Below are 15,412 nucleotides of genomic sequence, written 5' to 3'. Positions count from 1 at the left end.
CCCTTGGTGACCTTGGATGACCCCGCAATTACCTTCCGAAACTTTGACTCTAAATGTTGACTGTACCCACCAAGTTTCATGCCCATACGAGTTTTTAGAAATTTGACCCCAGATGACCCCTTGTGAGCTCAGATGACCCCGAAATAACCGTCCGAAAATTTGACTCATAATGTTAAGTGTATCCATCAAGTTTCATGCTCATACGACAGTTTTTAGTAATTTGACCTCGGATGACCCCTAAGTGACCTCGGATGACCCCAAAATGACCGTCAGAAAATTTTACTCTAAATGTTAACTGTACCCACCAAGTTTCATGCCCATACGACAGTTTTAGTAATTTGACCTTAGATGACCCCTGGATGACCTCGAGTGACCTTCACCCACTAACCAATACAAACTTGTTCTGTCTGGGGTCAAGATGCACCCGCCCACCAAGTTTGAAGAACGTGCGACCCCTAAAAAAAAAAAAAAAAGGTTTTTGCATATTATGCATAAATTATGCAAATTAGGTAGGTAATTACCATATTTTGCGCTGAAAATCGAATCAGGTCGAGATCCTCTGGTCATGCTACCCCCACCACGTTTCATCATCATAGGGCTTAGCATTCTTACGGATCCCCAGAAACAGCTTCACAAGGTGGATTTCTTCAGATTTCCAACCATTTTGCAGAAGCGTTCCGCATAAATTATGCAACTTAACAACTAAATGCGCATACTTTTCGCCAAAAACTAATCAGGTGATCAGCAGGTGTGTATCATTCCTGTCACAAGGTTTCGTTACCATGCGCCGCTATCAATTTGCGCTGATATGCGCATAAATTATGCAAATTAGCTATGTTAATTTGCATATTTTCACCGAAAACATACGATTACGGAGCAAACTTGGATACCCTTCCTCCCACCAAGTAGCGCCCCGTGAGGTCTTACGGTTCCCCAGATACAGCTCCGGACGGACCTTCGGACATCCCACCCCCACACACAGACAGAAATAGTGATTACTAAGTCCCATCCTGAACAAAGTTCAGAAATGAAATTTTATCAACTTGCGCTGATTTTCGCATAAATTATGCAAATTAGCTATGTTAATTTGCATTATTTTTCACCGAAAACATACAATTACGGAGCAAACTTAGATACCCTTCCTCCCACCAAGTAGCGTCCCCGTAGGTCTTACAGTTCCCCAGATACAGCTCCGGACGGACACACGGACATCCACACCCCCGGACAGACAGAAATAACTGAGGCGAGACAAAAAATGAAATTTTATAACAAATTTTTGTGACTTGAGATCATTTGCATTTTTTTGTAAACACCAAAACTGTTCTGTCCTGACATGTCTGTTGTGTCATGTGTGTTGAACCCGGTCCAACCGAACAATCGTAAGTTCTGTTCGGATCTGCCTGGATGCTATGTACTCCGATTAAGCAGGACTAGCCTACATCACATCAGTGTTTATTTCTGATAGATTTCACTTCATGATTTTTTCTTCAATTTCATCACTTACGAAAGTACAAAAGTAGACAATCTAGTAGTCAGTATAACCTCGGAGCAGTTCGTGTGAGCCCTACGTACATGGAATAGTAGTACATGGCTTCCGAATTTGGAACTTCACATGTTCAACTTGTCATGCCGGTCGAGTCCCGCGTTTACAACTAAAATCAAACCACTTCTAGATTAAGTCCATCGCTGAATTTTACAAATAACTTAAATAAACATCTTTATATTTAATAAAAAAAATATTATGGTATGCTCGTAAATGCTTCGGAATGACATTTACCAGAAGCTCATGAGCTCAGAATGGTAAACAAACTAGCGTATTTTCACCTCGATTAATATGCACCGTAGCTCTCTGTGGTTGAGTTTGCAAGGTCAGTGGGTCAGTGAACTTAGTCTCCTATGCAGCCAGTTTGGTTACGCTCCCTCCACAAAAATGTTTGTGTGGAAGGGGAAAAAAACCAAACTGGCTGCTGTGGAGACTACTGCAAGAATCGATCAATCACACAAAACTGTTTGCTGATTGGTTCAGAAATGGTGATGTCATCAATCAAGAAAAACTAATCGATTTATTGGTTCAAAATAGCCTCATAGAAAAGTACGAAGTTTGTTGAGCATCGCAGCTTATCGGTAAAAGCGTGACCTTTAACAAAAAATCGGCACAGTGCTTTCGTACTGCACTTGCATAAGCCAAATAGTCCCCAGAAAAGTCATTTGTTCAGATTTATTCGGGATTTATTCAAGATTCAGACATGTTCTTGACTATTTTTTGACATTCCTTACCTATCTCTTTATTTAAATTATAAAGAAATAGTGAAGAAAGTAGTCAAATAATTTCTGTCTGAACTAAATCTTAAGAAATGTACCTCCATTGGTTTCCGTCTGTATTACGCATCTTAAATTATACAGACCAGAATAATCTCTAGCACACACAGGGAACCAAGATATAACTCGATTATCGTGACTATTTTGGTCTTTTTTACCCAAAAATAATACTTTTATCGCCTGAATTTCAATAAAATATGGAGTGCAATCGATTCAAAAATAACTTAGCCAAACTTAGAAACGAAACTTAAGAGGCATTATCTGTTATTTTGGAGAATTTTTTTAAAATGTTTGCCACGGTCAAAAAATGGATTTCCTTTAAACTTTCATATTTGATGGACCTTGACCTGAAACAAACACACATGAAATAAATTTGGGAAAAATATCCCGTTGCCATGGTAACAGCCAAATTTTCATTTTAGGCCTATTTTCACAATTTTGCATTTTTCAGCAGTCAATTTGTCAAGTTTTGAAGCCAGTGTTACTAATATACACAATATATATATACTGTTTTCTTTATAAGATATGAATAGGTCAAACCTTAGATGCCGCATTGAAAGTATAAAAATAATCACCAGATGTCAGGGTGGGTTATACCATTTATTTGAAATAGGGGTGTTTTTCAATTTTTTCAAAGTATGAAAATATACCAACTTTGTAAAGCTCATAAACCATATGGTAGTGCTCCGATTTCAACATCGACCACAGCATGTTGAGATGATACATTGGTCTTATGAAAAAGTTACATTTGAGCTTGGGGAAAAACACATCTGTATATACAGTGTTGCCAGACATTTTCCTATTTTTTTAAATTTAATACAAATCTCACCTTAAGTTAAATGATGTGAAAATGAAACATCATCCTTTCAAGGAACATTTATTAGAAAGAGAGTTTTTATTCATATCAAATTTGATCAGTTATAATGGTCAGTGTTGTTCTAAACCACATGGGTGTTGCCATATTTGGGGTTTTATTGTGATTTGTGGATATTTTCAACTTTTTAAAAGTTATAAAAATACCAAAATGCATTTCTATAATAAAGAAAGAAACATCGACCTCGTCATGTTGAGATGATACATTGGCCTTATGAAAAAGTTATTTTGATCGGGGTAAACATCAGTTTATACAGTGTTGCCAGATATTTTCCTATTTTTCAAAATTCAACACAAGTCTCGCCGTAAGTTAAAAGATATGAAAATGAAACTTCACCTTCATATGGAACATATCTTTTTAGAAAGAAAGTTAATTTCATATTCAATTTGATCATCTGGGATGGTTAGTGTTATTCTAAGCCATATGGGTGTTGCCATAGCTGGCGTTTAATATGACAATATTTAGATATTTCCAGCTTTTTACTAGTCTTAAAAATAGTACACACCTTTAAAATGATTGTGGAATGAACGCAATATTAAGGTTAAAAATTAACCTAAGAACACTTAGTATGTGAATTTAAATTTTAAATTTGAGTTCGGAAAATATTTCCTTCCATACAGTATTGCCAGATATTATCAAATAATTCAAAATTCAACGTATGTTGAGCTTTTTTCAGCTTTTTTCAGCTTTTTCAGCTATTTTTCAGTCTTAAAAATGCCAAAATACAATGGCATGCATTCCTAAAATAAAGATGTGAAAATGAAACATCGACCTCATCATGTTGAGATGATACATCGGTCTTACATTTGAGCTTGGGGAAAAACATCTGTTTATACAGTGTTGCCAGATATTTTCCTATTTTTTCAAAATTCAGCACTAGTTTCACCTTAGGTTGAAATTGAAAGTTTATTAGAAAGAAATTTACTTTCATATTAAATTTGATCAGTTGTATAAATGGTCAGTGTTGTTCCAAACCACATGGGTGTTACCATAATTAGGGTTAAATAGCGAGATGTGGTTATTTTGAACTTTTTTGAAGTTTTAAAAATACCAAAATACCATGGTATGCATTCCTTAAAAAATATGTGGAAGTGAAACATCAACTTCACCATGTTGAAATGATACATATTTGGTCTTATGAAAAATTTACACTTAAGATTGGGGAAAACATATGTTTATACAGTGTTGCCAGATATTTTCCTATTTTTTCTAAATTTAACACAAGTCTCATCTTAAGTTAAATGATGCGAATGAAACTTAACCTTCACAAGGAAAGTTTAAAGTAAATTTCATTTAAAAAAATGAAATTTACTTTCATATTAAATTTGATCAGTTGTATAAATGGTCAGTGTTGTTCCAAACCACATGGGTGTTGCCATAATTAGGGTTTAATAGTGAGATGTCGATATTTTTATAAGTCATAAGGGTTCAAATAGCGACGTTTTAAGATATTTTTTGTGGACCTGAGAGCACATCAGACATATATTGAAATTTTATGGCAAATGATTAAAAATTGATATTTTTGAAATTTAACAGATCTCAAAAGTAAATTGTATAAATCTAGTGATATGTACTTAAAGTGTATGTAGCTGGAATGAAAAGCCGTCCATATGAAAATTTGACCTTTCGTATTGAAGACATAGAATTTTTCACCAAAATACCTAAGGTCTTTTGGGGAAAAATCTATATCTTCACTATGAAAGGTCAAATTTTTCAATTAACATTAATTAATTGATTAGTGGTCGGCTTTTCATCCCAGCTACATACACTTTTAATACACATCATTAGATTTATTAAATTAACTGTAATATGTCAAAAATAAAAAAAATTCAATATGCATAATTTACAATAAAATTTTTTTATTGTATCGCTAATTTAAAAAAAATCAAAATTATTTTATATCAGAAGGACATTCCTCGTATTCAAAATGCAATTTGGTATGTCTGATGTGCTCTCAGGTCCGACAAAAATACTGTGCAAAGGTGGGTGACCAACCCCTTAAAATACAACACAGAAAACATCAAACATGTATACTTTAAAATATACATAATAGCCATAATGTTTTTACCAATATACACATACTAGCTAGGCTAAAATAAATTAAAATAACATAAGATTGTTACATTGCAAAAAGATGCATATAAGAGTAAGATAATTTTTTAAATTACGCCTACCCCATATTATTAAAGCACACATCCCAACTATACTTGCAAAAAAGATATGGGGAAGAAATGGGCAAAAAACTATATAGATCCAGCAAATGTCTCGAAAGATATGAGAATAGTCAAAGACAATAACGCACAGAACCTTTTCACAGCCAGACAAATTAATGTCCAGTTACCTTTCCCGAGAGGAGCTGCAGGAGAGTCGAAAGTATGAAGAAGAAATGACCATTGAAATGTTGCATGATATTGTTGCAAATTCTCTGTCATTCAAGCATCCCCTGCTCATTGATGACATGAATTTGTATGAGCTTGTAAAAAGGAAGCAACTAAAATTAAGCTTTCAAGACTGAAGGAGATTTATATGAACACTTTTGCAGATCCTTGCAGGGTTAAAGCAAAATAAAAAATCACCGAAATATCCGTTTCAAGTAGAAAAAGAGGACTACTGGGCACAGTATACCTATGACATGACCCCGGAGGGGGTTCTCCCTGGTTAAAGGTATACGGGGATGTGCCACGGTTTTGGGGGTACCTTAGTAATTTTGGTATGTCGATTGGTGGGTTTGCAGTGGAGACAATACACCAAATTGGGTGCATTAAGGCAAAAGTGCCCATAAAAGCGCCAAATTAGGACAAATTTGTGTGCTTTTGGGTGTTTTTGTGAAAAATTGGAATACTATAGCTGTAACTTTAATAAGGTGTCATTTTAAAATTGAAAATGTATCCACATTTCACTATTAACTCCATTTATAGTGGCATCATCCATGTGGTTTATTCATGGCAGCGATTTAAGGTAATACACTATTTTAAAGTGTTGCGATTTGGTAGTTCACAACATCTTGCGAATGGTAATGAGCTTTGGCAAAAATTGCATTGCTCATTTCCTTGTGAGCGTGTAGAAGAATTCAAATATCACAGAAATAATTTTGTAGGTCCTGTGGTTCTTGAGTTATGTTGTAAAGAGGGCTGAAACAACAACACTTTTGTAAAATGTACACAGCTCATTAACAACAATAAATTAAGCAAGTTTTCAAATTATATAATTTGTAGAATAAACTTTTGCAAAACATCAAGGTGTTATTTGTCAATAATTTATTGATCTAGATAATGAAAATCGATTTTTTGGGTTGCTTCGACCAACAACACCTCGTCTACCCTTAAACAATATAAATCCTAAAGTGAGACATACGTGGAATTTTGAATATATGTGATAATAACTGGCAATACTGTATAGAAGGAAATATTTTAAATTCACATACTTAGTGTTCTTAGGGTAATTTTAACCACAATAATTTTAAGGATGTGTACTATTTTTAAGACTTGTAAAAAGCTGGAAATATCTAAATTGTCATATTAAATCCCAGATGATCAAATTGAATATGAAATTAACTTTCTTTCTAAAAAGATATGTTCCGTATGAAGGTGAAGTTTCATTTTCATATCTTTTAACTTAGGGCGAGACTTGTGTTGAATTTTGAACAAAATAGGAAAATATCTGGCAACACTGTATAAACTGATGTTTTACCCCCCCCCCCAGATCAAAATAACTTTTTCATAAGGCCAATGTATCATCTCAACATGACGAGGTCGATGTTTCTTTCTTTATTAGAGAAATGCATTTTGGTATTTTTATGACTTGTAAAAAGTTGAAAATATCCACAAATCACAATTAAACTCCAATTATGGCAACACCCATGTGGTTTAGAACAACACTGACCATTATAACTGATCAAATTTGATATGAATAAAAACTCTCTTTCTAATCAATGTTCCTTGAAAGGATGATGTTTCATTTTCACATCATTTAACTTAAGGTGAGATTTGTGTTGAATTTCGAAAAATAGGAAAATGTCTGGCAACACAGTATATACAGATGTGTTTTCCCCAAGCTCAAATGTAACTTTTTCATAAGACCAATGTATCATCTCAACATGCTGTGGTTGATGTTGAAATCGGAACACTACCATATGGTTTATGAGCTATACAAAGTTGGTATATTTTCATACTTTGAAAAAATTGAAAAACACCCCTATTTCAAATAAATGGTATAACCCACCCTGACATCTGGTGATTATTTTTATACTTTCATTGCGGCATCTAAGGTTTGACCTATTCATACCTTATAAAGAAAAATCATATTTATATTGTGTATATTAGTAACACTGGCTTCAAAACTTGACAATTTGACTGCTGAAAAATGCAAAAATTGTGAAAAAAGGCCTAAAATTGAAATTTGCCTGTTACCATGGCAACGGGTATATTTTTCCGAAATTTATCTCATGTGTGTTAGTTTGAGGTCAAGGTCCATCAAATATGAAAGTATAAAGAAAATCTATTTTTGACCGTGGCAATTATATTCTCAAAAATAACAGATAGTTCCTCTTAAGTCTTCATATCAGTCATTAAATGATCCTTAGCATAAAAACCAACAGCGTATTGTGGCCTGAAAATGAATGCTAGTTAGTTGCATGACAAAGGCACTGATAAGCTCCGCTCAGAGCCAATAATATACTGGGCAAATAATAGAGGCCACTAAAATATATCTGCTGACCTGCTAAAAATTTGATATTTTACATTTTACAAAAAATCACTAAGGTGCAAGTAAAAAATAAACATGTTTATTTCCTAAACTATGAAAAAATACAGGAATTATAGAACATTTTGTAACAATGTAAGAAAATATAGGAAGAGGAAAATAAGATATTGGGCCACTTAAAGCCTTGTTATTGGCAACTTTTTTGTTAACTTGTATTAAGTCTTGATGGGTATTATTCTGACAGGAACTACAGACAAACATTTGGACAGACAGACATACATCTTACTTCCTGTATAATCCTAAACTCTCTGATTGCCAAGCTGCATACAGTATGAATTCTGTGTATTTTCAGGTGAATAATCTATATACATTTCTTCACAGCGAGGATACACATGTGTGTTTTGTGTGTCTGTCCTGGCATTCAAAGCGAGGACAAGAGTGAGTTTCACACCTTCAAAGTGAGGACATTTTTTCATCTTTCTCTAAATATAGCACATACAAAGAGAGGAAATCGCTCATACCGCCCCTATACCCCCTACAGAAAGAGTGTCATCCAGTGCACCTATTTACAAAGCGTGGACTGGGATTTTGTCCTCACTACGCCAAAATGTCCTCACTTTGAATGTGGGAAACTATATCTTGTCCTCGCTTTGAATGGCTCGGTGATAGAAAACAACCAGACTGACATGCCGGCTGGACAGACAACAGATAGACAAACATCTTACCTCCAGCATAGTCCCAAACTCTTTGATTACCAAGCTGCATAGAGTATGTGTGCTGTGTGTCCTCAAAATGACTATAAGCATGAGCCTCCACATAGCGTCCACACCCAACATGGCCACATATCAAGCATATCCATAAGCTCTGAAAAAAATTAAAGTGGTAAAAATTTCTCTCTTTTTGCTTCACACTTTCCCTTTGAAAACAACTTTTCTGTGACTGTTGATCAACTTTATTTCTAAAATTTCCATATAAGCATAATCAAGATTCCACATCTTCTCCCATGTACTTGTTTACTCTTTCCCTATGCTGACTCTTTTCTGGAATTGTGATGCATAATCAAAATCCATGATTTACCAAAATTTTAGCCAATTTACAAAATTCCATGTTTTTTTCCACACCTGGTGGATAATGCACCTCATTGATAATTCATGGTACAGATCTCTAGTAAAATCAACCTGGACTTATATTTAATTTGGTTAATAAGGATACCCTATGACCTTTTTCTATTAACTTATAATATGTAGGCTACTTGTACTGTATCAGGGTGTACTTTGAAAGCAGAGCTTGAATCTAAAATTTCAAACATATCAATAAGCTCCGATAAGAAAAGAAAATCTCTTTTTATTGATCAAAGTTTCAAAGAATTTTTTTTTGTTTCTCTTTTTCTTCACACTTTCCTTTTGAAAACAAAATCAACAACTTTTCTATGACTTTTGATCCAATAAATTTCTGGCATTTCAATCACCATAATCAAAACCATGACTTTCCCCATGTGAGAATTTCTATTCCTAAAATCAAAATTCCATGATCTTTGCCTATTTACCAAATTCCATGACCTTTTCTAGACTATGTGAGAATTTCCATTCAAAAAAAAAATCAAAATTCCATGTTATTTTTCTGTTTACAAAATTCCATGACTTGACCTAGACAAGAGAACCAAATTCCATGTTATTTTTCTGTTTACAAAATTCCATGACTTGACCTAGACAAGAAAAACCCTGGTGAAAGTATGCCTAGTTGAGAAGTATTGATGGTACCGACCTCTAGTAAAAATCAACATGGATATTAGAGTTATATATTATATATTTTATGTAATAATTACGACTTATACCATATTTGTATCTTACCAATATAGCGTCAGGACATTTTGTCTATAAATTTGTAGCTGTTGTATATGAATATACTTGTGTCATGTAAATGCTTCTCATGTTGTATGAGGAAAGCAGAGCTTGAAACTGAAGTTGTTTCAACTCTTAATAAAGGTTTCACAAACAAACATGTAGGCCTATATTGGACCTTTGTTTTTTTTTCTCTCTGTTACTATACCTGTATACCTGAAGGCCAACTTTCTGTAAAAACAATTTCTCAAAACCATTTTTTTTAAAGAGCAGTTCGGATGTGTCAGTGTTTTACTAACTCCATGGGCACTATTGCCTTTCTTACAGTGCTCCTGATTGGTAAATTATATGATATGATCATCTCAGCAACCTATCAAAATAAAGCTTCCAGGACTCTAAACCTATTTGAAGCTTATTAACTTTCAGGCCTACTGACTATTGTTATACCACCTCTAATTGGTTCAATACACGTACATGGTCTAGGCCAGGCTTCCTCAAATAGATTTGTTGAAGCGCCACATGAAACAAAAGAAAACGTCAAAGCGCCACTCAATGGCTGCGAAACAGCCATCGAGGTGCTTTAGCACCGCCGGGGGAGTAAGAGGGGTGTCCCCCCTGTGAAGCTGTCAATTTTTTTAAATTTGAGGTGCAAATGACACCATTTGGTGCAACATTTTGTACTATTTTACAAGGAGAACATGGGAATTTATTAATTAATTTATTGTGTTTTTATTTATTTTTTAATCTAAACGGCGCCGCGCGCCACTCGGGATTCCCAACTTACAATTAATTGGAATCAGGAAGACCTCTGGTCTAGGCGTTAAGTTGTAACCAATCAAAATAGTTCTTCGAGGCTGATAATTTGGCCAATAGTAGTCCATGAATGAAGTATTTTTTTTTACAAACTGTACTACAGTATTTTCACATACCATATTTCCTCGAATAAACACCCCGGGGGCTTTGCATTTTCCAAACCGAGGGCGTTTATTAGAGGTCATTTTTAGCACGACATTTCCCATTAAAATCATTAGGTAAGCTTAAAAGTCACGCTAAAATGACAAACTATGAACTAGAAACACTGACTTTTGGTTCACTTCCGGGATTCCGATGCAGATTTTCACCCATTATTGCTGCAATTATCGACCATGTGAGCAACTTGGTAAGCTTATAATTACTACACAAGATAGCATGAAAATATCAGCATTTTTTAAACATCTTGGTTGAAAAAAGTGGTGGGGGCGTTTATTTGAGGGGGCGACTATTCGAGGAAATACTGTATGGTATTTGATTCATATTTGAATGATTTACCTCCTGAGAACCACATACAAAACATTTGTGATCTTCCACTAGCTCTGGGGTCTGACAGTATCTACATACAGGGCAGCTGTAAAGATATAAAACAAACAAACATAACAATCATGAATGGAAGCTAAGACATTCCTGCAATATAATACCGTAAAGATTCGCCTAATGGTACATAAGTGCTCCTTTGACATAACTAGAATTTTAGGCACTAACTATATAAGCCCCATCCCGTAAAAATCTCACCAGCAAATAGAGCACGGCTCCTTCATTCTTGTTGGAATTTTCAGTGGAGGGAGCTCTTTATTTGAATGTGAAATTTACCCTATGGCAAAGGAGCACATGTGTATCATTAGGCAAATCTTTACGGTATTTAACAACTTGATCAAATTTCTATATTTGTTAATGTTTCAAATAACCAGTATTCCACATCAATTGTAATTAGTTTCTCCATATAGCCACTCCAAGACATAGGCTTACTCAAGTCAGATTATTTTATAGAATTATTATTTCTATGATTATAGGCCAAACATGCATATGCTAATGTGAACTGGGATATTGTTTTTCTCTACTGTATCACTACAATCATGTGTTTTTAAAAACACAGTTTAAAAGTGTGAAGAAACTGTTATAACTCAGGATGTCAAGTTCTGAACAAAAAAACTTCTTGAATTTCCAAAATTAGGTTTAGTATTTCTTTGTACGTACAGTAAATTCTTTCCCACTTTTTGTAACGGTCGCTAGGCTGATGACAAACAAACACTTGAATTAGCCTTTTAGAGGTATGGTGGACACAATAGGATGGCGCTGCATGAAATGGGTTTAAAGGCTTTTGAATTTGGCGGCTTTTACCTATATTGAATACTGCCCTCCTATTGTGTACGCCATACTTCTAAAAGGCTAATTGGCCTTACCACCAAGCAATGCTGGTTGTAAATTCACTTTTGCCAGAATTCCAGCAATCAATTTATAGCTCACCTTGTGTCGCTCCACTGATCCAAGCAATTACCATGGAAAGAGTGATTACATAATATAGTGAGTATTCCATCAACAGATTCATCCATCCGTTCCAGGCAGATGTGACAGGTAGGTAGCTCTGTTAGTCCTGGTACAGGTAAGCAGGCACCCTGCAGAGAAGAAGAGTGATGTATTAAAAAAACCTAAGTGATTTATAATGCACTATACCAAACCCACATTCAAGGCTTATGCACACTTTTAGGCCAGCTTTGTTGACCAGGCAAACTGGTTGGGAAAGTTATAACACAATATACCTTCTACACTGCAAGAAATCTAAATCCTGATGATCCCATCATACAAAGGGATTTTGAATCCTGCGCCTAAAGGTCACCTTAACAAATTTGCATTGTGGGATATGGTGCAGTCAATCAGAAGTCTAGCCACTAATCTGCCCTCATAAAACCACTGAATTAAATGGACATAAAAATGGTAAATTTTCAGATATTTGGGATGGCTTTTAACAGGTTGCCGCTAATCAGTGTGGCTCAAATCATTCCATTAAACCTACAACTTGCAGACTCACAACTAAGGAGCACATAACCTAGACAAGCCACAATAAACCATCACAGCCAGGATCAGCTCCCAATTTTATATGATTCTATAATGGGACAATTAGTTCTTTGACCAGAAGAATTTAACTTTTTCCATGAAAGAGCCAACTAATGGGCTATTTCAGGTTCACTTGAAATCTATACACCCCCTATGGAAGACATGACCTGAATCTTCCACACAGGGAGTGTGAATTTCAAATGGGGTTACCTGAATGGGTGACTCCATTCGGAATCTACACCCCCTGAGTGGGAGCTTAAGGTCATGTCTTCCATAGCAAATGAATGGATTTAAAACTAAAATAGCAGAATTGGTGATTTGGTGTTGCAAATTCAAAAACATTTTTTTTCTTGCTTGGGTTATGCTTGGTGTGACTTGTAATAAGAAATAGCGTACATACATGTATGGTTACAAAAAGTTTGCAAGTCCCTGCAAATGTGCATTTGAATTGACCTCTTACCTCTTCTGCCTTCATGCATTCCACCTTGGAGACATAGACTAGATAGCACACTGGGTTTTCTATAGAGTTAAATGGCTTGCCGTTGAACTCATTGTAAAAATCATCAGCATCCGCCTGAAAAGACAAACAATATATAGTAGCAATAATTTTGTACTTGTAAGATAGCACACTCAGTTGCCTGTGGAATTAATAAATGCCTTGCTGTTGAACTCATTGCAAAAGTCATCAGCATCCGCCTGAAGAAATAAATAACAATCATTTATGAAATTGACAACCGATAAAATTTCAGTATCAAAATAGCGTTTAAAAAGAAACAAAAACAAGCAGAAGACAACAAACAAAACAAAGCAACATATGTATCGTAACTGGTGAATTTTAGGGTGCAAATTGCACTGCGATAGGGCTTCTTTCAAACGCTACACACACGAGTAGCAGGCCATTAGCATAATAGAGGCGAAATAGGACCAGTCTTCGGACGGCGTGATAACATACATTTTGTATGAGGAAGTTTTACAAAGAGAGTAGATGTGATGAGACTTATTATAAGATTGTCACAGGTAACACAGAGGTTTTTAACTGCCTTGGATGATTGAATACATGTAGATAAGTTAGCAAAAAACTCATTTTCGTCCCAATTCAATTGAAGGCAGTTGTAATTGGACATTCACCTACTGACTTCCAAAATAGAGGAGCAGCGATCAGTTATTGGGTTTAAAAACATACCTGTTGTTTATATTTGATGAGGACCATGTACTGGTTCTGAGTGGAGTCCCTTATAATCCTCATCAGTTCTATTCCTTGGCTCAAAGGAGCAGTAAACTGCAGTAAATCATGGACAGTCATGGACGCAGGTACGGCCAACATACACAGCATCTCGCTGCGGATCTCATCCCGATCTAGCGATGTCATCTCACTGCAAACAATAAAAACATAGAGAGGACCAGGGTTCGCGCCAGATCGCGTCTTCGCGTCCATGACGCTTTTTTTGAGCGCCGGACGCATTAATTTTGAAATTATCAAACCTTCTGCGTCCGACCGGACGCAATAAATTTCAATGTCAGTCTTCATAATGCAAGAAAGATCCCTGAAATTCGCCAATTGATCATCAAACTAAATACAGTATTCTCCGTTATATGCAAATTATATTATGCAAATTACGTGTGTTCATGGATCTCATACTCAAAACTTAATGCCAGACAACTATGATCATAGAAGTAGCAATGTTTATATGGGTGTATAGTTCAGTGGTGAGACGAAAATATCGTGTGTCCTGCCCCTGCGTGACAATCATCCAAAATTATACAAGATTTTCAGGATTACATAGATTCCTCACATTATTTTAATGCTTCAGCTACTGAATTTGTGAGTTTCCTCTACTCAAAAATGTAGAACTTCTCTTGATTACTGAAGGAAAATTTGCATTAGAAAGGGCACATGATAATCAGCTTAAGAAGTTACTAGTTAGGGTGCCGAATTTTGAACCACATTCGGCCTGCAACACTGCAATTGCATAACGTTGCCTGACTTGCCTCTACCGGGCGAGATAGTAAAATTTGACTGTTTCACATCATCTAGTAAATTTCCATCCCAATGACAAAATTACCCAGTAATAAGCTTAACAAATGTTACAGTTTCCATGCATGGGTGGCCATGTGGTAATTATTGTCACAAAATTTTTCAAAACATGATCAGTCACAAAATAACTCCTTGTGTCTTTAATTCTTTATTGTTCGTCTTCAGTACTCTTCTTAATGTGTTCATATATCACATTACCCAAAAAAATGCTTAACAAAATTTGGGGAAATTTTTGGAAATGGGGGTTGAAGGGGTCCAATGGACCCCGTAAATTTTGACCCAGCGCTAACCCTGGAGAGGACGTTTTATTACACAGAGGTTATGAGCGTACAAATTTCATTTGAATGAACGCAGCTGCCAAGACTTCAGGTCTAGAGCTTAAATCCACAACTTAGGTGTACTGGATAAAACAAAGTGCAAAAAAGCATGAAACATTACAAAAAAAAAAAAAAGACATGGAAATTTCCTGCTGTGAGTAAACTTACTTCTCTTTAAAGAGATGGAGAATGCCTTTGGTAATCTCAACACTGGGATTGCCAGAATAGAAGGAGAGTTTGTTTGGTATCCGTGACAACGATCCTCTGTCACCTCCATCATGTGGTGCAGGGCTACTGCAGGCTGGACCGGGCGTATCTAGTTTGATAATTAAAAACACACAAACAAATGAATAAGCAAAGATGAAAAAAAAAATTATTAAAGGGGCAGAGAGATAAAACAGAACCATTATAAGCAAAGTCTTCACTAGAAATTTTCCATTTGAAATGTCCGTCCTAA

The 15,412-nt window shown here is 35.5% G+C and overlaps 1 protein-coding gene across 1 annotated transcript in view; it reads right to left on the bottom strand.

Annotated features, from left to right (window-relative positions):
- LOC140143768 (BRCA1-associated protein-like) overlaps positions 1-15,412 on the bottom strand; it is a 78,112-nt gene that overhangs the window by 55,800 nt on the left and 6,900 nt on the right. The window contains exons 5-10 of the mRNA XM_072165581.1: positions 15,124-15,271; positions 13,787-13,976; positions 13,064-13,177; positions 12,016-12,164; positions 11,044-11,119; positions 8,620-8,758 (exon numbers count right to left, since the gene is read on the bottom strand). Coding sequence (XP_072021682.1) covers positions 8,620-8,758; positions 11,044-11,119; positions 12,016-12,164; positions 13,064-13,177; positions 13,787-13,976; positions 15,124-15,271 — 816 coding nt within the window. The remainder of the gene's footprint in view (positions 1-8,619; positions 8,759-11,043; positions 11,120-12,015; positions 12,165-13,063; positions 13,178-13,786; positions 13,977-15,123; positions 15,272-15,412) is intronic.

Source organism: Amphiura filiformis, unplaced genomic scaffold (assembly GCF_039555335.1).
Source record: "Amphiura filiformis unplaced genomic scaffold, Afil_fr2py scaffold_28, whole genome shotgun sequence".
In the NCBI taxonomy this organism is placed as follows: Eukaryota; Metazoa; Echinodermata; class Ophiuroidea; order Amphilepidida; family Amphiuridae; genus Amphiura; species Amphiura filiformis.
Note: the sequence above shows the minus strand (reverse complement) of the source record. Positions and strands in the feature narration are given on the sequence as shown.